This window comes from Pan troglodytes, chromosome X (assembly GCF_028858775.2).
Source record: "Pan troglodytes isolate AG18354 chromosome X, NHGRI_mPanTro3-v2.0_pri, whole genome shotgun sequence".
In the NCBI taxonomy this organism is placed as follows: domain Eukaryota; kingdom Metazoa; phylum Chordata; class Mammalia; order Primates; family Hominidae; genus Pan; species Pan troglodytes.
The window spans coordinates 127650020-127674269 of record NC_072421.2 but is presented as its reverse complement, the minus strand read 5'-3'; the positions used below and the strand labels follow the sequence as shown (position 1 = coordinate 127674269).

The window sequence follows — 24250 nt, the reverse complement described above, 5'->3', positions numbered from 1 at the left end:
TAATTATGGGTTTTTTAACATAATTCTTTCCCCTGTGCTTTACTAAGCTCCAGAGTGATATAGATGTAGATTTGAAGGGAGTGATAACATGCTTAGAAAGGTAAGAAAGACATAATGAACCCACTTTGTGAGCTGTGTCTTATAAGTGGTTTATCTGATCTGTAGTCATTCTTCATATCCTAAGTTGTATGCCTTAACTTGCTGTATGTATTGGAAAGAGTTACCCAACAGGTCTGAGTTGCTCAAATATTGCACAATTTCAGAAGTGCCTGCTTGTATAACTGGCCCTTGGCTAAATCTTGGAAATTGAGCTTCTAAAATGTTCTCTATGTTATTAACTGATGAGAGTGGTTTACATGCCTGGAACCTTGAGCCATGTTGTACCAGTTAGTCAAGAAAATTCGCACAAAAAAATACGGTTATGGTGACCACCTGCTTTTCTTGCAGTGGGAGGAGTCGTCTGAAAATTTGGTGGCTTACCTCCATAAAAAACCTAAGCTCTTAGACTCAAGAGAGCTTTCCCATCAAGCAACACTTTATACGTGTTGCTGCAGTTCATTGCTGAGGGATTTTATACATGTTGCTGCAGTTCATTGCTGAGGGATTAAGTGTGTCCTATGTGACTCCATTGGAATAGAGCTCTTAGAAGTTGGCGCCTGGTAATCCTCTAGAAGCTATCCAGTACACCGTTTTCCTTTATTAATCCTGCTCTGTACCCTTACACTGTAATAAAACATAGCTGTGAGTATAACACTAAGTCCTATCGATCCTTCTGCTGAATCATCACATCTGGGAGTAGTCTGAGGGACCACCAAGGTGCCACAGGTGCTGTCTTAGTCTGTTTGAGCTACTATAACATGCTATTATACCATTGACTGGGAAGCTTAAACAACAAGCACTTATTTCTCTCTGTTATAGAGGCTGTAAAGTCCAAGATCAGGGCACCAGTGGTTCAGTGTCTGGTGAGGACCTGCTTCCTTGTTCATAGATGGCCATATTCTCACTGTGTCTTCACATGGGGGAAGGGGTGGAGAGGGCTCTCTAGGGTCCCTTTTATAAGGACACTAATCCCATTTATGACAGCTCCACCATCATAATCTAATTAGTTTCCAAAGGCTTCACCTCCCAATACTATTACATTGAAAATTAGGATTTCGCCATATGAATTGGGGGGCGGAGGGGACACAGGCATTCAGTCCATTTCAGGTGCTGAATTTTTTTGTTAAGTTTGGAGTACCTGAAGAGTAAACAGTCAGCAGTGAAGAGGTAAGATTCTATTGATAAGAAGGATCATCAGACTTCTCTGAAGGTATTTGCAGTTTGCATAATTATTCACAAAAGACTCAAAAACCTGAGCTGACCAATATTATAAGCTTATAATTTAGATGGCATTAGTGCAATTTTGTGTAATAAGAATTATTGACTCTATGGTTTATTTTATTCTTTTTGAAAACTTTGATTGCAACTTTTCCCTAAAAATAATATATTATTATGTCTTGAGTGATTTTGGAGTTAGCAATGCAGTTTATACATTTTTTAACAAAGGACGAAAGACTCCACTTGTGTTAAATATCCTCATTAGCTCTTTAATAACAACAATAAGCAGTTAACATATAATAATCACTTACCATTTGACAGCCACTGGTGCTTTTACATGCATTATCTTGTTTAATCTTCACAGCCACCCTAGGAGGCAGGTATATGATTGTTTTCATTTTATAGATGAGGAAACAAAGCTTTATAGAAAGTAATTTGCCCAGTGTCACATTCCCTAATAAATGGTGGAGCCCAAAATTGATTTATAGCCCAAGCTTCCACCGCAGACTCATATTCCACATTGGCATTAGGTCTAAAGGCAGAAATTACAGATAGTTACCCTTGAAAATCCCTCAAATTGGCCAGGTGCAGTGGCTCATGCCTGTAACCCCAGCACTTTGGGAGGCCAAGGCAGGCGGATCACCTGAGGCCAGGAGTTTGAGACTAGCCTGGCCAACATGGTGAAACCCTGTCTCTACTAAAAATAAAAAAAATTAGCTGGGTGTGGTGGTGCATGCCTGTAATCCCAGCTACTCGTAGGCTGAGGGGGGAGAATCACATGAACCCGGGAGGCAGAGTTTGCAGTGAGCCAAGATCATGCCACTCCAGCCTGGGAGACAGAGCAAGACTCCGTCTCAAAAGAAAAAAAAATTCCTCATATAACCCAAAAACCATATAGTATGCATGTCAAGAAGTTCAACACTTAACTTTTTCTCTACCCTTGGAACAAGTTACTGTTTCTTTGGTTAAACATTATTTTAAAAATGTATTAGTTGGGCACAGTGGCTCACGCCTGTAATCCCAGCTCTTTGGGAGACCGAGGAGGGTGGATCACTGGAGGTCAGGAGTTCGAGACCAGCCCGGCCCCATCTCTAAAAATACAAAATTAGCCAGGTGTGGTGGCAGGTGCCTGTAATCCCAGCTAGTTGGGAGGCTGAGGCAGGAGAACTGCTTGAACCCAGGAGACGGAGGTTGCAGTGAGCCGAGGTTGCGCCATTGCACTCCAGCCTGGGCAACAAAAGCAAAACTGTATCTCAAAAAACAAAAAAAAGTATCATCTGTGATCATTAGCACAATGCAAGCATACATACATAAGAGGGATATCCAGGACTTGAGTCCAACTAAGGGAATAGTAGATTAATGTCTCCCATCTTGGGGCTCTGGACAAATAAATACTCACTGAATGAAATGGCAGACACTTTGAACTAGTTAAATTGTGCCTGCTGCTCATTTGTACTCTGTCAGTCTCTTGCCTCACTTTATTTCTTTATTTAAGAAATATTTGAGTGCCTAATATATGCCAAGGACTGTTTTAGGTACTGGGGATACAGAAGTAAGCAAAGCAAGGTTTGTACTCACTGAAATAATGCATCATGGTAGAGAAGGGTGTGTGTGTGGGTGTGTGTGTGTGTGTGTGTGGTGTCTGAATGTATATGTATGCCAGCTGATGGTAAGTACCATGGGAAGAAAATATAGGTAGATAGAGAGTGCCAGGGCTCAGGTGAAGGAGTGGTTTCTGTTTTTTAAATGGTGTGGTCAAAGAGGGCTTCTCCAAAGGGAATAAGAGAGTAAGTCATGTGGCTTACTCATCTGGGAGAGAATGTTCCAGGTAGAGGGAACAATAGGTAGGCAGTGAAGTGAACATATACCTAGGATATTCAAGGAAGAGCAAGGAGACCAGTGTGGCTGGAGCACAGTAAACAAGTGAGAGGAAAAGTAGTAGGAGATGAAATTGTAGCAAGAGAATGTAAGCCAGATCATTTGAGGACTTGTAAGCCAGAGTCAGAATTCTGGAGTGTTATGGAAAGCCATTTGGAGGGTTTAACCATGTGAAAGATCTGTAACATTTTAAGATCACTCTGACAGCTATGGGAAGAACAGACTAGGAGAAAGGATGGAAATAGGGAGAAGATAGGCTCTTGCAAGAGTCCGCGTAAGTGGCTCAGACAAGTATAGTAGCAGTGATTGGAGGTGATGAGAAATTGAAAGATTATAAATGTTTTTTGTTTTAAGGTATCACTGACAGGTTTTATTAATTTGTTGAATGTGGGATGTAAGAGAAAGAGAAGAGTTAAGAGTGACCAAGTGTTTTTTGTCCTGAGCAGCTGCAAGAATTTAGATCCCATATACTGAGATATTGGGAAGAGTAGGGAAGGAACAGATTTTGTGCCCTTCCCCACTCAGGATGAATGAGAGGGAATCTAGAGTTCAACTTTTTGTCCATGTTGATTTGAAATACCTATTAGGCATCAAGAGATGTCAAGTAGGCGGTGGGTGGATGCTATTTAAAGCCATGAAACTGAATGAGGTATAGGTATAAGTAGAGAAAAAAATTGTGGGAACTGTACTCTGCGGGAACATTCTATCCATCATCTTAATTTGCTGTTTATTACTTAGCTGAGATTTTCTTCTTTCCCCTTCTCTCTTGAGCACCTACAGGTAAATCTGTTTGTGTTTACTGTACCTATGGTATGATCCAGTACACCACACTTCTAAAATAGTCTGAAGATCAAACTAAAATAGTAATGCAAACACCTTATCTTTATATATTGCTTTGAACTTTGTAAAGAGCTTTTATTTAGCAAATGCTTTTTATGCACCAATAACTACTAGATACTTTCATACATGTTACCTCGTTTGGTTTTCCTAAAAGATTGTTTGTGTTTTATATGCAAATGATGAGCTGGTGGAGATACATCTTTAAAGAAAGCTTTCTTTTGTATTTGTATGTTGTTCTAAATTTATAATAAATATAAAATATATTTTAATTAATGAGAACATATGCATAAAGATGGCGATTGTATAGTAGAAAGAACACTAACCAGCTATGGGCAAGTGCAAATTTCTCTTGGGTCCCATTTCCCATTGGTAAAATAATAATGGGACTAGGTTTGAGGAGGGATTTAGTCAAGGGTTTCTCAAACAATAGATTGGGATCCATTCGTATTTATGCCTCTACAATCAGTATAGAACTTTTCCAATTAAAATCTAATTATATACTTTTTATGTTTGATCCTTATATGGTAACTAATGCTTTTGAAACTCAAATACTAACACAAGGAGTACTTTTAAATAATCACTTTGAATTGTCTGTGGTGGGAGATGGTAAAATTCTGGTTGTAAATTTATTTAGATTTTAGAATTAAGAGCAATTTCAGCTCCTAGGATTTGTGGTGGTGGAAGTTATTATATCTAATATTTTCTGTAAACAGAAAAAAGGAGTTCATCGTTGCCCAAAATGCAGACTACAATTTTTGACCAGGAAGGAGAAAGCTGAACATAAGGCGCAGCATCGTACATTTATAAAGCCTAAAGAACTAGAAGGATTGCCTCCTGGAGCAAAAGTGAGTTTGTGAGGGAGTTTTTGGTGGTTTTTTGCACATTCTATTAATTTTTTTATTTTTTTTTTATTATGGATAGAAGGAATAAGATCTAGTGTTAGAAAGCTCACTAGGGCAACTATATTAACAATAATTTATTGTGTATTTCAAAATAACTAAAAGAGTGGAATTGGAATGTCCCTAACACAAATAAATGATAAATACTTGAGGTGATGGATACCCGTTACCCTGATTTGATCATTATGTATTGTATGCTTGTATCAAAATATCCCATGCACCCCAAAAGTGAGTTTTAAATATGCTGTATTTTTAACATTTTGTATGATAATAGAAACAAACTACTGCCTGGTTTTATCTATTGAATATAATATTAAAATTGACCTCTGATTGTTATTAAGACTTTAATTTTAGGTTTTATCATTCTTATGCTTGTAAAGAAAAACTTCTAACCATTGTTTTTTTTAGTTGATTGACGTGGTTTGTTGGATCTAGTGCAACTAGATTGTAGACTAAGTTGGCAGGTCGTTTCAGTGTTCTGTAGGCTGTTTTTGAGCTATTCCAGTTGTCAGTGTGTATGTCTTTTTCAGTTGCTAGACTATAAGATATTTAAGATCAGGAATTATATTTAATTTATCTTTGTGTCCCCAGCTTCTGTCACAGTGCCTTGAATGCCATAGGTTTGTTGAAGTTAGTATTACTAATCTACTCTCAGAGAAGCAAGTTTTGCTCCTGGATAGCATAGCATTGCTGTTTTTCATGAGCAAGCACACATCAGACTACAAATTTCTTTCTCCTTGTTTGCCTTATATACATATGTTTTCGCTGACTTTTTTTTTTTTTTTTTTTTTTTTTTGAGACAGAGTCTCACTCTATCCCTCAGGCTGGAGTGCAGTGGCGCGATCTCAGCTTACTGCAGCCTCCGCCTCCCGGGTTCAAGTGATTCTCGTGCCTCAGTCTCCCAAGTAGTTGGGATTACAAGCATGCAGCATGATGTCCAGCTAATTGTTTGTATTTTTAATAGAGACTGGGTTTCGCCAACATGGCCAGGCTGGTCTCAAACTCCTGGCCTCAAGTGATCTGCCCGCCTCGGCCTCCCAGAGTGTGGGGTTACAGGCATGAGCCACCACGCCTGGCCCTCTGACTTCTTTACATAAAGTTAGCTCTTGAATATTTTCTCCAGTAAAGAGATAGATAATCCAAGGTGAGATAATCCCTAAACATTTGTATTTCACTTTGAGTACATGCTTTTGAATGCGAGTATGTCTGCTATTTAAATTAACAAAAATAATATAAAACAATTATCTGAATATCTAGCGTAAGATAAACCATCTGGCATCCTTCCCTGCAATCCATTTGTTCCATGTTGGTATTAGACATGCAGAATATTAATGTAGGCAGTACAATCCTCTCTCACATCTTCCCTTATTAATAAGATACCAGTAGTAATGATAATATTGATAATAATGATACTATATGTCTTATAGCACTTTAGAATTAAGTGTTCGGTGTGCCTTTCCATACATTTTATTATTTAACCTATGTGGTGATCCAGTGATATAGACAAGGCAAGTATTATCCCCATATTAGAAATGAAGAGGCTCAGAGAGGCTAAATTCCTTACTCAAGGTCATGTAGCTAGGAAGAGGTAGTACTAAGATTCTTAAACTCAGGTCTTTTGACTTCTACTCTAGTGCTTTCAAAACATGTATTTTCTTTTTGCAAGCTAACAAGTTCTGCTTCAGTCCTTTTTCTATACCACATATATTTCATAGGACTTCATAGAAGCTGTTCTTCAAGTACATGGGGGGAGTGTAATCAAATGATTAAAGAAAATGTTAGTGGATGACTTTTCTATTATTAACCAATAGATACAAACATTTTCTTTTTCCAAATAGTAAATGATAAATTTTATATGTTACCATTAAGGAAATTCTGAGCATTATTATAACCACCATGCTGTGTGATGAATTGATATAAGCTCCACCATAACCTTGGAAGCAGAAATCATGCCCCCTGATCCCCCAGGAAGAGGTCACATTTACTGAAAATCTGTTTTATAGTTACCAGAGGGTAATGCAGGCCTTTCCAGAGTTATTATTTCAGGCCTCTATATTACATTTTGACCTCTCTATTTGTGAAAGCCTTTTAGTTAGTTGGGTTTTTTTGTTTGTTTGTTTTTGAGACGGGGGTCTCACTCTGTCACCCAGGTTGGAGTGTAGTGGTGCCATCTTAGCTCACTGCAACCTCTGCCTCCGAGGCTCAAGCGATCCCCCCACCTCAGCCTCCCAAGTAGCTGGGACCACAGGCGGATGTCACCATGCCCAGCTAATTTTATTGCATTTTTGGTAGAGATGAGTTGCCCAGGCTGGTCTCAAACTCCTGAGCTCAGGCAGTCCACCCACCTTGGCCTCCCAAAGTGCTGGGATTACAGGCATGAGCCACCACACCCAGCCCTTTTTAATTCTATCAAAGCATAAAATAGCTATGGAATGTGCTCTTTTGATATTTATCTAATTTTTACTCCTAATTATTCGTTAATATCTGTTAACATACAACTGTTATCAATATAAAACTAATATTACAACAGTAAGTAAATATCAAGATAAATTTCATTTAATCAGTATGACCATTTAGAATAAGTAGAAGGCTTATCTGATTGTAGTTTATACTTGCCATTTTCAAAATAATGATTTTAACTTTTTGTATTGCAGTGGTTTTTTGGTAACAGTGTTATTGAGATATAATTCATATATCACACAATTCACCCATTTACAGTGTACACAGTTCAGTGGTTTTTAGTATATTCAGATTTGGGCAAACATCACTACAATAAATTTTAAAACATTTTTATCACCCTCAAAAGAAACCTCATAGCCTTTAGCATTCACTATTTCCCCTCCACTAGACCTGTGCAAACTTTAGTCTGCTTTTAGTGTCTATGGATTTTCCTATTCTGGACGTTTCATATAAATTGAGTCATACAATATGTCATCTTTAGGGACTGGTTTCTTTCGCTTAGCATAATGTTTTGTAGGTTCATTGATGTACCATGTTTCAGTACTTCATTCTTTTTTGTGGCTGAGTAATACTCCACTGTATAGATATTCTACATTTTATCCTTTCATCTATTGGTGGGCATATGGGTTGTTTCCTCTTTTTGGCTATAATGGTGCTGTAAAAATTCATGTACAGGTTTTTGTGTGAACGTATGTTTTCATTTCTCATGGGTATATACCTCTGAGTAGAATGGCTGAGTCAAATGGTAACTGTTACCTTTAGTATTTTGAGAAACTGCCAAACTGTTTTTCTTTTTTTGTTCTTTTGTTTTGTTTTGTTTTTGAGACGGAGTCTTGCCGTGTTGCCCAGGCTGGAGTGCAGTGGTGCGATCTTGGCACACTGCAACCTCCGCCTCCTGGGTTCAAGCAATTTTCCTGCCTCAGCCTCCCGAGTAGCTGGGATTACAGGTACCTGCCACCATACCTGGCTAATTTTTTGTATTTTTAAAAGAAATGGAGTTTCACCATGTTGGCCAGGCTGGTCTCAAACTCCTTACCTCAAGTGATCCGCCCACCTCGGCCTCCCAAAGTTCAGGGAGTACAGGCCTAAGCCACCACACCCGGCCTGCCAAACTGTTTTTCATTGTAACTACACTGTTGCGCATTCCCACCAGCAATGTATGAGGGTTCTCATTTCTCTACGTCCTAGCCAATACTTGTTATTGTCTGTTTATTATAGCCATTCTGGTTGGTGAAGGGACATCTCATTTGGGATTTCATTTGCATTTCCCTGGTGACTAATGACGTGGACCATCTCTTTGTGTGCTTATTGGCCGTTTGTATATCTTCTTTGAAGAAATGCCTATTCATCTATTTTCTCTTTGGTTGCTTGTGCTTTTGGTGTCATATATAAGAAACCGTTGCCTAACTCATGCTCACAAGAATTTACTACTGTATTTTCTTCTAAGAGTTTTATAGTTTTACCTTTTAGAATTTGGTCTTTAATACATTTTGAGATAATTTTTGTATATAATATGAGGTAAGGGTTCAAATTCATTCTTTTGCACATGGATATCAGTTTTTCTAGCAGCATTCATCAAGACTATTTTTTGCCCCATTGGAAATGTTTTGGGACCCTTGCCAGTTTACCATAAATGTGATATTTACGGCTTACAATGATATTTTTAATACTAATGCGATGGTTACTTTTCTAAAAATATGTATTGGCTTTGTTTTTATAGGTTACTATTCGAGCTTCACTTGGACCTCTCCAGTCAAAATTACCAACTGCATCTTTCGGTTGTGCTCCAGGCACTTCTTTTCTTCAGGTCACACCTCCGACATCTCAAAATACAACTGCTAAAAATCCTAGAAAATCTAATGCCAGTAGATCTAAGACAAGTAAGCCTCATGCAACTACATCCACTGCAAGTAAAGCTAATACAAGTAAGCCAAGGCGACGTATAGCTACAAGTAAGCCTCATGCAACTACATCCACTGCAAGTAAAGCTAATACAAGTAAGCCAAGGCGACGTATAGCTAAGTGCAAAGCAAAACCCTCTTACAAGCAAAAGCGACAGCGCAACAGAAAAAATAAAATGAGCCTTGCTTTGAAGAACATAAGGTAATATCTTTTATTCCTGATATACAATACAAATTTAATCTTATGTATATAATTTATCATATCATAAAACCCTCTTACACATTTACATGATAATCACTTATCTGGCATAAAGACCAAGCAAATGAGAAAAAGGTACTTTTTACAACTGCTGAGCAGAACTTGAGTCATTGTGTTTATTCTCTAATTTTCATCTTTTACACTAAACTTATATTTTGTGCTTTTATCTTATGATAGATTAATTGGTTTATTTGATCCCTTTTATTCCAGGGAAATGTTAACTGGTGTTAAATTTTTTACACTTACTCTAGCTTGTTTCAAAGCAAATTTTGAAATTATGAGTCTACTTAAAGATACCAATTTAAACATTTTGGCTTCAGTTAATAAAATGTTAATAAGATTTCCCCCTGTTATTTTTGTTTTATAATCACTTTTTATCTTTTTTTTTCCGTCTCCATAAGGTGTCGTCGGGGAATTCACAAGTGCATTGAATGTCATTCCAAAATAAAAGATTTTGCAAGCCACTTTTCTATATACATCCGCTGCAGTTTTTGCAAGTACAATACTAACTGTAACAAAGCCTTTGTAAATCATATGATGAGGTAAGTTAAACATGTAAACTGCCAATCAGAATTTCCATTTGGGTCATTTGTTTTTTGAAAACAGAGTTATCCTATTGAAAGCAAGTTTGTCTCATCAAGGAACTAAAAGGGTCTAGCAATAGGGAACTTCTAAGATGTTCCTTGTACTATTTTCCAGCATAGTAACTCATAAAATTACTGGGACAAAAACTCTGAGAACAATTAGACTAATGAAATTAAAATGAGTTTGTTAGGGAAATTTGTTTTTTCTATGGGACTTTTTTTTCTTTTATGTCTTTCAAAAAGTGGTTATTTTTTAACATAAAATGTTAAGTGTTTTCAATATATTTATCAAATAAATATGATCAGCTCTTTCATTCCACATCTGTGGATTCAACCAACTGTAGATAAAAGTGTTTTTAAAAAATTAACGTCTGTACTGAACATGTGCAAACCTTTTTCCCATTATTCTCTAAACAATACAGTATAAAACTATGTAATAGCAGTTACGTTGTATTAGGTATCATAGGTTCACAAATCTAGAGATGATTTAAAGTATACAGCAGGATATGTATAGTTTATGTGCAAGTACTATGCCATTTTATATCAGAGACTTGAGTCTCTGCAGATTTGGATACCTGCAGGAGGTCCTAGAACCAATCCCCCATGGATACAGGGACCCCTGTATATGTAATTTCCTGAGTGTTATCCTCTTCACAGCGATCACTTTGAGAGGCTCCAGGCTTTTTAATGATGCTAAGAACATTATCCTGTCTCTGTCTCCCGCATCTGTCTGTCCATTTGTCTTTATGATCATCCATCTTTGCATTCATTCAATGAAACATAAGAGACCGTAGGAATATTCCAGTCATGATGCTACCGTTAGAATTCCTTTTCATGCATTGATTCAACTTAATTTGAGCACCTATGATCTACTCTACACAAGGGAAAGACTTCAGAGCCCCCCTTACTTTCATTTGAACCTCATTCACAGGGGCTTGCTTTATTCCTTCAGATTGGATTTTATTTTAAATAACCAAAAAGTTTCCAGATATAAGTTCATTATTCTAATTAAGATAGTTCCATTTATTTTCAGTTAGAAATAAGATACAACTAGCCAGGCACAATGGCTCATGCCTGTAATCCCAACACTTTAAGAGGCCAAGGAGGGAGGATTGCTTGAGCCTAGGAGTTCAAGACCAGCCTGGGCAACATAGCAAGACCTCATTTCTATTTTTTAAAAAAGAAATAGGTATAACCAATAAAAGTTGTTTTCTTGCAGATTATAACAAGACCTCTATATTATTTTCTGCTCATAATCAGCTACCACTTTGAAGGATTCACCCACATTTTTTGATGGCTTCAGCACCTGGCTTGCAGGGGTTTTTTTCCCTTTGGTGGTCAGCCTGACCTTATGATACCTTTACTTCTTTAGTGCTAGCACTTTACATCCTTTCTGCTTTGTTGTATCCCCTTTCTTAACACCATCCCATTTTACCTCATTGTAGACAATACTTATTTTGAATTCTCATTACCCCATGACTTTCAGAGTCTTGACCCCTTTTTCTAGTCCAGTAGTATCAATTCAATTTTGTAGCCAACCATGCCCTCAAGGTCTTCTGTTTTGAATGCTGCTTTGTTTCTGTCCTAAAATCCTTTATATCTTCAGGCATGCTTAGTCTTGCTATCTTTGCATCTTTTATCCTTTTTGATGTATCCCTATGCTCAGTTCTAGACTACCACACCATGCTTGATTCAATCAGCTCTGAATTCATGATCTTTAATTTGGTCCTGCCCTTTTAAAAATACCGCTTTGTTTTTGTTTCGTTTTGTTTTGTTTTGAGATGGAGTCTTGCTCTGTCACCCAGGCTGGAGTGCAGTGGCATGATCTCGGCTCACTGCAAGCTCCACCTCCCGGGTTCATGCCATTCTGCTGCCTCAGCCTCCCCAGCAGCTGGGACTACAGGCACACGCCACCACGCCCGGCTAATTTTTATTTTTATTTTTTTTGTATCTGTAGTAGAGACGGGGGTTTCACCATGTTAGCCAGGATGGTCTCGATCTCCTGACCTCATGATCCGCCCGCCTCGGCCTCCCAAAGTTCTGGGATTACAGGCGTGAGCCACCACGCCCAGCCAAAAATACCACTTTGTTTTTATCTACAACATCTGTCAGATTTTATTCTAGTCCCTCAGTTGTTAACCTTGCCTAATAATTACTCAGAGGTCATACTTTTCGTTTTTCTCAAGATTAACTTTTTCCTGTCTCAAGGTTTTTTTTCCTTCAGACATTAATCTCAAAAAACAGACATGTCCCACTTTTTTTAAGTTAACCCTGTTCGTCATCTCTTGCATTTCCTCCACACCCTTATTTCATTATTTTGGACCTTCAGTTCATCTCTTTCTCTCTACCACATTCATTGTGTCTGTAGATATTTTCAGGCTTGTTTTTAGGATGAGGAAGATCTGCCTTTACTTTGCATGTTTTCTTGTTCCTCCATTTACCATCAACATTTATAAAGAGTATTCTTTACTAGCCTGTTTGTCATTTTTTGACTCTTTGTGATTTGAGTGTCACCCCCCCACCCCCCAACGCCACCTATATACAGCTAAAGCTTCTCCTTTAAAGGTTATCAGTCATATCCTAACTACTGGATGTACTCATTATTTTTCATTCTTACTCCTCTATGACTTCTTCAGAGTATTTGACATTTTTGATCACTTACTTTTGGAACTCTTCTCAACTTCTGTCTGTTAAACTGTTACCACCATTTTTCTTCTTTCCTTTTGGCTACTCCTCCTCTATATAATTATCTTTTCTCCCTTCAACTGTTCTTGTCCCCTTATAATCCCTTTCTTGGTACCTTAACCATTCTTAAAGTTTTATCTTTTACCTTTCAACTGTAAATCCTCTGATTTCAAAGCCGAGTTTCCCTGAGACCCAACTGTTTGTTTCTAACTAGGATTCAAACCACTTTTACTTCAATACCCTTTAAGCTCAGTCTGTTTCAGGGCATCATTTGCATAAACATGAAGCACCAGCTAGAAATAATTTACTATCCCAAGTTTCTGAAGCCCATGGAGTTCTCTTGATCTGCCACTATACATCCTAGCTTCCGGAGAGTCCACCTTTTGCAATTTACCAGTCTGCCTCTTCCACTACTACAGTGGTTCTGCACCTATACCCCAGTTTCTCTAAAGCAGACCCTAGCCAACCCTTCCCCCAGTACACTGCTGTGATTAATATTGTTCTCTTATTCTGTGCTAAACACTTGGCTGCCCTAGTGAGGCTTTAATTCTGCCACTAATTTATAGAGGATTAAATTGGAAAATATTTTTGGCATTACTTAAACCCATGTGTCATTCCGTCCTCCCCTCTCCCATTTTCCATAGGCTCACCAACTGTCTTGTAGAACCTTCAGCCCCATTCTATCCCCAGACATTCCCAATTGACCTAAAGTTACCTTCATAACATTTTCCTAATTTCTGGTGAGCCTCTGCACTGTCATCACACACATTGAGCTCTTACTCATCATTAACCTCATCTAGAACTGAAAGCTTCCACTTCTACTCTTCTAAGGGCCTCGTAGGTCCCTTTGCTTTTCCCCTACTTCAAGGGTACACTGTTTCCCTCATTGCTTCAGGTACCTTCCTCTGAATGGTGCACCCTCACTCCTACTCGGTGTGGACTTTTGTCATAGGTTTGAGTTCTGTATGTTCAGAGGCTTCATTTTCTCAGAGGTTGAGTACCTTTATTCCCAGGCTATGCCAACTCTTGTGAGAAGACAGGCCCTCAAAATTGATCTATCTTCCCCAATGTATAGGCTCTTCATATTCAGTATCTAAAGTAGTTTTTTCTTATTCTTGATTATTCTCTGGAATGCCCCTCTCCTTCCTCTCATTTCACCCTCTGTGAAGTATCTGATCAGCACAGCCAGTCACAAGAATCATTCCTTTCTTTGAGTTCCGTAACATTCTGCTCTTCTGCCTCACATGTGTCTCTATTACCTCTTTGAGAAAGAAGCTCTTTCTTTGTATTCACCATGGTGCCTATTCTGAGGATATTTTCTTGGAATTACAGCTAGCCAGAATCTTTATTTTCCCATGCATATATAGTAAGCTGGTGATGGTTACCTTGTGTCTGAGGGTAACTGTTGACCTGCTGTGTTGGGTCTGTCAGTGCAAGATAGGGCTAGTGCTTCTCAAACTAGCTTGCATAAGAATCAGCTGGAAAACTTGGGAAAACAGATTTCTGGGCCCCACTGCCAGAGATTAGTTCACTATGTTTGCAGTAAGGCCTGAAACTTTGTGTTTCTAACAAGCTTCTAGGTGATGCTGATGATGCTGGTCCATGGACCACACTTTGAGTAATACTGTGCTAGGCTAATCCTGGCTAATCTTGCCTGGTTGTCTAACACAGGAAGGCTTTCCTTATCATTTTAAAGGGAGGCATAAAAGCTATTACCATTGGCTGTGAAGCTTGATTAGTGGTTTTCTGATCTGTGTGTAGGAGAAGCATTGTTTTAATTCATGAGCTCTGCTTTCCTTAATTTGCTCTCTTTGAAAGTTCTCCTGGTAATTGCAAAGGACTCTTTAAATGTTTCATGTTTATTGAATTAAGCAATGGCCTTTATCTCAAGTAGTGTTTACTTCCAGGATCATTCAGATTATCCCCCTCCCCAAACATATTAAGATTAAAATGTAATAAATAATTATTATTCTCCAGCCTGGGTGACAGAGCAAGACTGTCTGAAACAAAAAATAATAATTATTATAACAATTTCTATCATGGCAAAATACATTATCAAATATCTTTTAAACTGATCTCTTAATAGTTAAAAAACTTGAATTTGACACTGCATTTTTAACTCAAGCATTGTTTTTAGTAATGGTGAGGTACTGATCATCTAAGAAAATTCTCAGGGAAATATGTCATTAGAAAATATACAGGTAAAGTGGAATGTAAGTTAAAATTCTTGAATTAAACAGAGATGACTGTCTTCGTCCATTCAGGCTGCTATAACAAAATACCATAGACTGGGTAGCTTATAAACAACAGAAATTTATCTCTCACAGTTCTGGAGGCTGGAAAGTCCACGATCAAGGTGCCGGCAGATTCGGTGTCTGGGTGAGGGCCCATTCCTCATAGACAGCACCTTCTCACTGCGTCCTCACATGGTGGAAGGGGCACACTGGCTCTCTAGGATCTCTTTTATAAGTGCACTAATCTCATAAGGGCTCTGCCCTCATGACCTAATCACCTCCCAAAGGCCCCACCTCTTAATACCATCACTTTGGGGGTTAAGATTTTAACATATGAATTTTGGGGTGACACAGAAATTCAGATTATAGCTTTAACCAACAGAATTTTATTATTTAGATCATGATCTTTTATTCAAAACTAAGAAATTAAGCATTGGCTTGAAATGTCAGAAAATTAATATGGCGTTGTATAATAAAATTAATAAAATCTTGTTTGTCTCGTGTTTCTCCAGCTCTCATAGCAACCATCCAGGTAAACGGTTTTGTATTTTCAAGAAGCATTCAGGAACTCTCAGGTAATCATTGATCTTTTTTTTTTCTTTCAATTGAAATATTGCAGTAACTTTTTAAAACTTGATGTTGGAGTGCCTGCTTTGGAAATGATAGAGTTCTGTTTATTATGTCCTTGGACCAAAGTTGGAGGGATAGCCTATCATCTCTGACTAAACTCTGTAGTGCCAAGCATTAAGATGAAACCTTCATGCATTTGTGTTTGTAAAATAACAAAAATAAGGTTCTCCAACCATATCTGAATAGAAGTAAGTTTATGAAAATACCATAATACTTGAAATCAATATATAGCCTTCATAATTGTTAATGTTTTTAGAATTAAAGTATATAAGTTGTTTACTGTACAGAAAAAAATTGATGAATATTTCTAAAGGCATTGATAATTACCATTGGTTACACCACACACATTTAGCTCAGAATCAACTAAACATCTGTTTTTTTACATTATTTTGTTATCTTTTGACTCCATCTTCCTTTGTTAATTATTTTGCTCATGTTGACAGATGTTTGCCAGGCACATAGTACCTGGCACATAGTAGGCACTTGGTAAATATTTGTTGAATAAGTTAATGTATATGTTGAAAATGAATTATGTGGATAATGTTGGACCAACAGCTCATAGAGGAAATTTTTATTGTATTTTTAAAACATACTCATGTTAGGCCAAGTGCAGTGGTTCACACCTGTAATCCTAGCACTTTGGGAGGCTGAGGCGGGTGGATCACCTGAGGTCAGGAGTTCGAGATCAGCCTGGCCAACATGGCGAAACCCTGTCTCTACTAAAAATACCAAAATTAGCCGGGCATGGTGGCAGGCACCTGTAATCCCAGCTACTTGGGAGGCTGAGGCAGGAGAATCGCTTGAACCCGGAGGGCAGAGGTTACAGTGAGCCGAGATTGCACCACTTAACTCCAGCCTGTGCAAAAGAGCAAAACTCCATCTAAAAAAAAAAAAAAATTATGCTATTTTTAAAGCATTGAATTCGAGGAATTAGAAAAGAGTAAAATATATTAGGTGTTACCTTTACTGAAAAATGCTTATAAGAATGAAAAGAGATTTAATTCTAAAGATGAGACTTCGATTTGATTTTTACCACATTATGGTCAAGCTCAATTGTATGCTTGGTTTTTAAATTAACTGTATGATTTGAAAGATCTGAGGTGCTTTTTTTTCAACTTGAGTGGATCTCACATCTAAATAGAAAATTGGTCAAATTCTGTGTATGGGTCGGGTGCAGTGGCTCACACCTGTAATCCCAGCACTTTGGGAGACCAAGGCGGGTGGATCACTTGAGGCCAGGAGTTCAGGACCAGCCTGGCCAACATGGTGAAACCCCGTCTCTACTAAAAATACAAAAATTCGCCGGGCGTGGTGGTGCATGCCTGTCATCCCAGCTACTCAGGAGGCTGAGGCACGAGAATTGCTTGAACCTGGAAGGCGGAGGTTGCAGTGAGCCAAGATTGCGCCACTATACCCCAGCGTGGGCCACAGTGAGACTCGGTCTCAAAAAATTTAAAAAAAAAAATCTGTGTATGGACATAGCATTTTGTATTTCTATAAACAATTTTTTCATAATTACTATTTTGTTAAAATGAAATATTCTTTAGCTATTTATTGTGTACCTATCGTGTATAACACAGCGTAGGAAGTCCTATACAGATGACCGTGATGAAGAAGGCTTGTACCAACCTTCAAGGAATGTACAATTTATTAAAGGGGTATGGATATAAGGTGTGAACATAAATAACTACAGTAATTCAAAGAGGTTTCTAGTAAGTGCAGTGAGAGATACAGATTTCAAAGGGGAGAAAGGTTTCTACTTACAAGAAGAGGCACAAGGGCATTCTAGTTGGAAGAAATAACATGAATGAAAGTTCAGAAAGGAAAATGCAGAAACTATACACATTCTATTCTCCGGAATCACAGTGAATAACTAGGAGTAAAATTTGGATGAAGCACAAAGTTCATATAGCATAGTATTATATTAAGATCAAAGTTGGCCGGGCACGGTGACTCACGCCTGTAATCCCAGCACTTTGGGCGGCTGAGGTGGGTGGATCACCTGAGGTCAGGAGTTTAAGACCAACCTGGCCAACATGGCAAAACCCCATCTCTACTAAAAATGCAAAAAAAATTAGCCGGGCATGGTGGTGTGCGCCTGTAATCGCAGCTACTCAGAGGCTGAGGCAAGAGAATCACTTGAACCCGGGAGGTGGAGGTTACAGTGAGCCGAGATCGCGCCACTGCACTCCAGCCTGGGTGACAGAGTGGGACTCCATTCCAAAAATAAAAAAAGATCAGTCTGGGGAGATAGTTTTGAACTTAGATGCAGATTGTTGAATCCTTGAAAACAAGGCTAGGGAGTTTGGGCTTAATTTTCATTTGGAAGACATTGGGGAAGCCATTGATGTTTTGAGTAGAATCAAGGGTGCAGAAGGAAGATCACTTTGGAGGAGTATACAGGATGAGTTGCAGCTGCATGAGACACATAGGCTGGTTAAGGCTATTGTAGTGGTTAAGACTTACTTAATAATGCCCTGGGCTGAGGTGGTGGGGTGGTATCACATCATATTTAAGAGCATGGGCTTCAGAATCAAAGGGCTCCATTTCCAACCTGATCCTGGCCTCAGTAGATTACTGAAACTAATTCTGTCCTCTGTAAAAAGGTAATAATTATAGCACCTATCTCTTTGGGTTGCCATAAGATTTAGATCAGGCAATAATGTCTAAAACCCTCAGACTGGCATAGAGTAAGTACTCGATAAATCGTTAACATCATAAAACGTTTGAAATATTGAATGTTTTACGTAAGAAGAAAGTCAGAGATAACTACATATTTGAGCCTCAGTATTAGGGAAATGGCATCATAAAAGAGACTTTCCCCCTAAATTTCATGGGGAAAGCACATGATTCCAGTTTTATGAAGATAATTTTTGATGTGCAGGAGTTCTGGCTAGGTGTAAATCCACAACAGGTTGTTAAAACTAGAGAAGTAGCCAGGCACGGTGGCTTACGCCTATAATCCCAGCACTTTGGGAGGCCGAGGCGGGTGGATCACGAGGTCAGGAGATTGAGACCATCCTGGCTAACACAGTGAAACCCTGTCTACTAAAAAATACAAAAAAATTAGCCAGGCGTGGTGGCAGGCACCTGTAGTCCCAGCTACTTGGAAGGCTGAGGCAGGAGAATGGCATGAACCCGGGAGGCGGAGCTTGCAGTGAGCCAAGATTGTGCCACTGCACTCCAGCCTGGACAACAGAGCCAGACTCCGTCTCAAAAAAAAAAAAAAAAAAAAAAAAAAAACTAAAGAAGTCAATCCAAGGTATGCACTGGTTTCCTATAGAGGTGAAATATTTAAAGTATCTGATGAACTTCAGAAGTATATGTATGCTTTGTTAATAAACTGATAATTACAGGATTTTAAAACCTTCACATTTCTTTTCTAATTTTATCCTCATTTGACTAAGATACTAGATTGCAGAATCCACAGACTGTACCTTTTTTGTTTACTGTTATATCTACAATACCTAGTAGTACAGTGTGGGTGAAGAAGGTTGTCAGCAAATGAATATTTATATATTTCAGTGAATGAATATTATATCCTTGCTTTGTAAGTAATAACTTGCACACATTACTTAAGTTGTTAAGGGAGACTTGGCTTTGAGTCTCTTGATGCCTAGCTTTCAGCAACAAGTTGAGAGGTGACAATTTATAAAGCACTAAATGTTAGCGTAATTTGAATGTGGCGATGCCATTTTCTTTTCCTTTTTTTTTTTTTTTTAACAAAGTCTCGCAGCTGGAGTGCAGTGGCACAATCTTGGCTCACTGCAACCTCCGCCTCCTGGGTTCAAGCAATTCTCCTGTCTCAGCCTCCCGAGTAGCTGAGAGTAGCTGGGGCTACAGACTCACGCCATGATGCCTGGCTAATTTTTGTATTTTTAGTAGAGACGAGGTTTCACCATATTGGTCAGGCTGGTCTCGAACTCCTGACCTCAGGTGATCCATCCACCTCTGCCTCCCAAAGTGCTGGGATTACAGGCGTGAGCCACTGCGCTGGCCAGCGATGCCATTTTCTAGAGAACTATTTTAAATATATCAAGTTTATGTAACAAAATTGGAAAATGACGGTTGTGGAGACTAAAATGCAAATCAAGTTAGTACATGGAAAAGTAATTGAGCTCATATGGATTTTCATAAATGATAAGAATATTTCTTACTGTCTTCTTTTTTTTCATAGGGGCATTACTCTAGTGTGCCTTAAATGTGATTTCCTAGCTGATTCTTCTGGCTTAGATCGTATGGCTAAACACTTAAGTCAACGTAAAACTCATACTTGCCAAGTTATAATAGAGAATGGTACGTATATATAATTGTGTTTCTTTGATTTTCTGATATTTATTTCAGTACTTTTGATCGGACACCATATGGACCCATGTATTAAATTGATAGTCTCACTCTTCATATATGCTATTGTAAATGTAAAACTCTTTTGATTTCAGTTTCCAAAAGTACCTCAACTTCTGAACCCACTACTGGGTAAGTTTAATTTTCCTTCAGTGCATTTTGCTTTGATGGACTTTAGCACTGTTGTATTTTTTAATGAATCATTAATATTAATATAAATGAAAAATATTAAAGTTTTTTTTTTTTTTTTTTAAAGCTGCTCATTGAAATAGATTCCTGCTCCATGGAGTTCATGCAACCTGGTGCAAGACAAGTTGGAAGTTCCTAAGTTCAAAGTTCTGAAGTATTTTCTCACACAAAGGGCAGTTAAACAGCCAAGTTTATGACACTAGCTCTCATTATTCAGCCCTTTTCAGCTTTCAGATGCCACTACATTGTTATTCCACCTTATCTTTGCGTCAGGTTAACATATCTTTAACATATTTTTTTCTCCAGTTGGCTCTCTCCAAAAATGCCTTTTGTTTTTCTCTGCTATACTTGACTTGCCTTCAGAATATTACATTCCAGGTAATATGACTGTTCATCTTTTTCTGTCTGTTTTGTCTGCTTTCTTAATTTCTTATAAGTCTTACATGTTTAGGTCAGATAACCATTTTTTCTTCATTCCTTGTTCATTACTGTTCTATTTTTCATATTTTTCAAATGAAGAAGCAACACATAAGTTTCAAAAAATATCCAGGGTACTCCTGGACAGTGTCCCCTTTTGATGGACACAACTGATACCTGTTCTTTCTTTCCAAGAAATGTGAATTATTTGACTGTGAGACCTCCTCTAGTTTGTGGCCTTCAGAAATCAGATCTTGGGGAGAGTCCCTTCCTACCTGACTGACCTCCCATAAGGCTGATACTGATTTGGCCAGAGATGACCTCAAGGCCCACCAAATAGAGCACAGCTTCCCATTGGGAGCTTTGGCTTTTGATCTTAAGCTTATGGGTCGATTCTAACCAAGAAAAGTCCATGAGATCAGTGCTTCAACATCCAGGTTGACGTTTAACCATTTTGGCTGCTGCTCTTTAATTTTCCTCTAGCAGGCATGCAGTCCAAGGAATATCAAAATTCTGATTGTATGGGAACCAAGGTTACTTTCTTGTTCTTGGATAAAGAAAATTTCTACGATTACAGTTCCCAAAGACACAGTTGTTCATGTTATTTAAAGTTTTATCCAGTATTCTAGGAATTTTCAGCAATACTAATATTCTCATTTTTAAACATTTTTTACATTTTATTTTGTTTTATTTTGGTAGCTTGGTTTTATATTGTTTTTAGATCAGTGCTTCAACATCCAGGCTGACGTTTAGCCATTTTGGCTGCTGTTCTTTAATCTTCCTCTAGCAGGCATGCAGTCCAAGGAATATCAAAATTCTGGTTGTATTGGGAACCAAGGTTACTTTTCTTGTTTTTGGAAAAACAAAATTTCTACCATTACAGTTCCCAAAGTCAGTTATTCACGTTTTCATTTAAAGTTTTATCCAATATTCTAGGAATTTTCAGCAATACTGATATTCACTTTATTTTTTTTCTTTTTTTAAGACAGAGTCTTGCTCTGTCACCCAGGCTGGAGTGCAGTGGCGCGATCTTGGCTCACTGCAAGCTCCGCCTCCTGGGTTCACGCCATTCTCCTGCCTCAGTCTCCCAAGTACCTGGGATGACAGGCGCCTGCCACCACGCCCGGCTAATTTTTAATTTTTTGTATTTTTAGTAGAGACAGGGTTTCACCATGTTAGCCAGGATGGTCTCGATCTCCTGACGTCATGATCAGCCCGCCTCGTCCTCCCAAAGTGCTGGGATTACAGGTGTGAGCCGCTGCACCCGACCGATATTCACATTTTTAAACATTTTTTTTAATTTTATTTTGGTAGCTTGGTTTTATATTGTTCTTAAATTTATTTTACTCTATTTTATTTTTCCATCACTTCTTTGTCCCAGATTCATGAAATTTGCTGATGTCCATTTTATGTCTACTTTTGAACTCTTCTCTTTGTGTTTGTTTTGTTCTTATTACAAACTCCAAGACATTTCTTAGAATTGCCTACAGATTTCGTGTAGCTACTTATTGGTAGCTTCTTAATTTCATACTTGTCCAGACCATTAGACATTATTACATGCTCTGTCTTGGGCCTATCATTAACATTAGCTTAGGGATTCTGATTTCAAAGACATAAAGAATTGGCAAAACTCTTCTTACAGAACTTAAAACAAGTTTTAAAGTTACATTTCTATACATCTAATACATAATACCTTCTTAGCCATTAATGTAATTCCTCTGGATAAAGATAATATATTCAAAAAATATTGGGACCAAAAAATGCACTTGTTTCTTGCTCATATATATATAGATGTATATTTTTTTAATTTCTTGTGTGTTTATTTTGGTTACATTGAATACAGATTTGCTGAACAGTTTTGATGTTATTTTTTTAATAAAATTTGTATTGTTAAAGTGCCTTGGAAATTTCTAATAAATAACTTCATATAAAAGCTATCATATAACTATAGGAGCATTGCTTTGCTCCTAGTTCCGTGGAGCCTGATTGCTTGACCTGCAGACTGAAAGCTTTATCTGCTGAGCACATCTTGTACTTTTTCCTCCAGCACAGTTAAAAGCAAACTATTTACACTTTACTAATTTCTTGAGCAGCTAGCAAAAGCCCCCTTTGTGATCTTAATAATCATGAAGGTGGGCAGGCTCTGAAGTCATTTGACTCAATATGGGTGTTTTTTAACTCCAAAATTAGAACTGGACCAGGTACAGTGGCTCATGCCAGTAATCCCCAATACTTTGAGAGGCCGAGGTGGGAGCCAGGAGTTTAAGACCAGCCTGGGCAACATAGCAACACTCTGTCTCTACCACAAAAAAAAAAAAAAAAAAAAAAAAAAAAAAAACTGGGTGTGGTGGCATATGCCTGTAGTCCTAGCTACTCAGGAGGCTGAGGCAGGAGGATCGCTTGAGCCCAGAAGTTTGAGGCTGCAGTGAACTATGATCATGCCACTGCATTCCAGCCTAAGCCACAAAGCAAGACCCTGCTTTAAAAAAAAAAAAAAAAGAAAATTAAAACTGCTTTGATATACTTTGAAACACTGAAAGCCAGTGTCATTGGCCACTGCTATGTAGTATACTCCTTGCAATTCATAGTCAGGAGTTGAATCCATTAATTTTAATTTTCCAAACAGATTTCTGCTCTAAATGATTTTCCCAAATCTCCAAAAGGGGCTTATGTCATAGTCGTGGACTTGGTAATCCTTTTCTTTCCATACCTTTCTCTAGGATGTTTTGTCAAACACCATTTTTCTACCCATTTTTTTTTTTTTACTTTTTTTATTGTGGTAAAATGTATGAAATTTGCCATTTAAAATCATTTTCATTCAGCAGCATTAATGACACCCAACTTTAAGTTTTAAACTTTTTCCCAGAAATAACAACTTATTTGCATTTTTAGCATTGGTCTTCTTTTTATTTACAGATATTTTCTCTGTCTCTATCACAGTTCAAAAATACAGAAAACCACATTCTTGCTATAGCAGTATTTTAGGTAGAGGTACAGTTTTGTGTTCTTCCATAGGATTCTGTTTCTTATACTATGTATCAAGTTATTTTAAAGTTTAATGCTCTGGAAGTTATGTGTCCCATAGCATCACTTTTTAAACTTTGTTTAAATAAAACTATTTATGCAGTCAGTACTAAGCTTACTTGTTATAAGCAGTTGAGTTTTAATAGGTGTTAGTGAGTTTTAGCTTGACAATCTGATCCCTCTTCACCTTCAGACTGTTAGTTATTTCACCTGATTCAGAAATAGCCATGTCATGCTTGTGTCCTTTTTTGTTTTCAACTGAATAAAAGGTATGGTTGGCTCAGTTTCAGTCCATCACTATTATTATTTTTTAAAAAAACACTAAATGACAAAGACTTAGATTCTTGCCCTTCTTTGTGTCACATTTTGGCAAAACACCTCTTTCAGTCTTTTTTCTTTTTCTTTTTTTTTTTTTTTTGAGATGGAGTCTCGCTCTGTCGCCTAGGCTGGAGTGCAATGGGGCGATCTCAGCTCACTGCAAGCTCTGTATTTTTAGTAGAGACTGGGTTTCACCATGTTAGCCAGGATGGTCTCGATCTCCTGACCTTGTGATCCGCCCGCGTCGGTCTCCCAAAGTGCTGGGATTACA

At 38.0% G+C, this 24250-nt stretch overlaps 1 protein-coding gene across 4 annotated transcripts in view; it reads left to right on the top strand.

Moving 5' to 3' along the window:
• Positions 1-22532, top strand: part of ZNF280C (zinc finger protein 280C) — a 65983-nt gene extending 43451 nt beyond the window's left edge. For all 4 annotated transcript variants that reach the window (XM_016943894.3, XM_063804881.1, XM_016943896.3 and 1 more), the window contains 7 exons: positions 4749-4880; positions 9115-9497; positions 9956-10096; positions 15570-15632; positions 19865-19983; positions 20127-20163; positions 20288-22532. In XM_016943894.3, coding sequence (XP_016799383.1) covers positions 4749-4880; positions 9115-9497; positions 9956-10096; positions 15570-15632; positions 19865-19983; positions 20127-20163; positions 20288-20303 — 891 coding nt within the window. In that variant the 3' untranslated portion in view covers positions 20304-22532. The remainder of the gene's footprint in view (positions 1-4748; positions 4881-9114; positions 9498-9955; positions 10097-15569; positions 15633-19864; positions 19984-20126; positions 20164-20287) is intronic.
• Positions 22533-24250: the final 1718 nt, after the last annotated feature.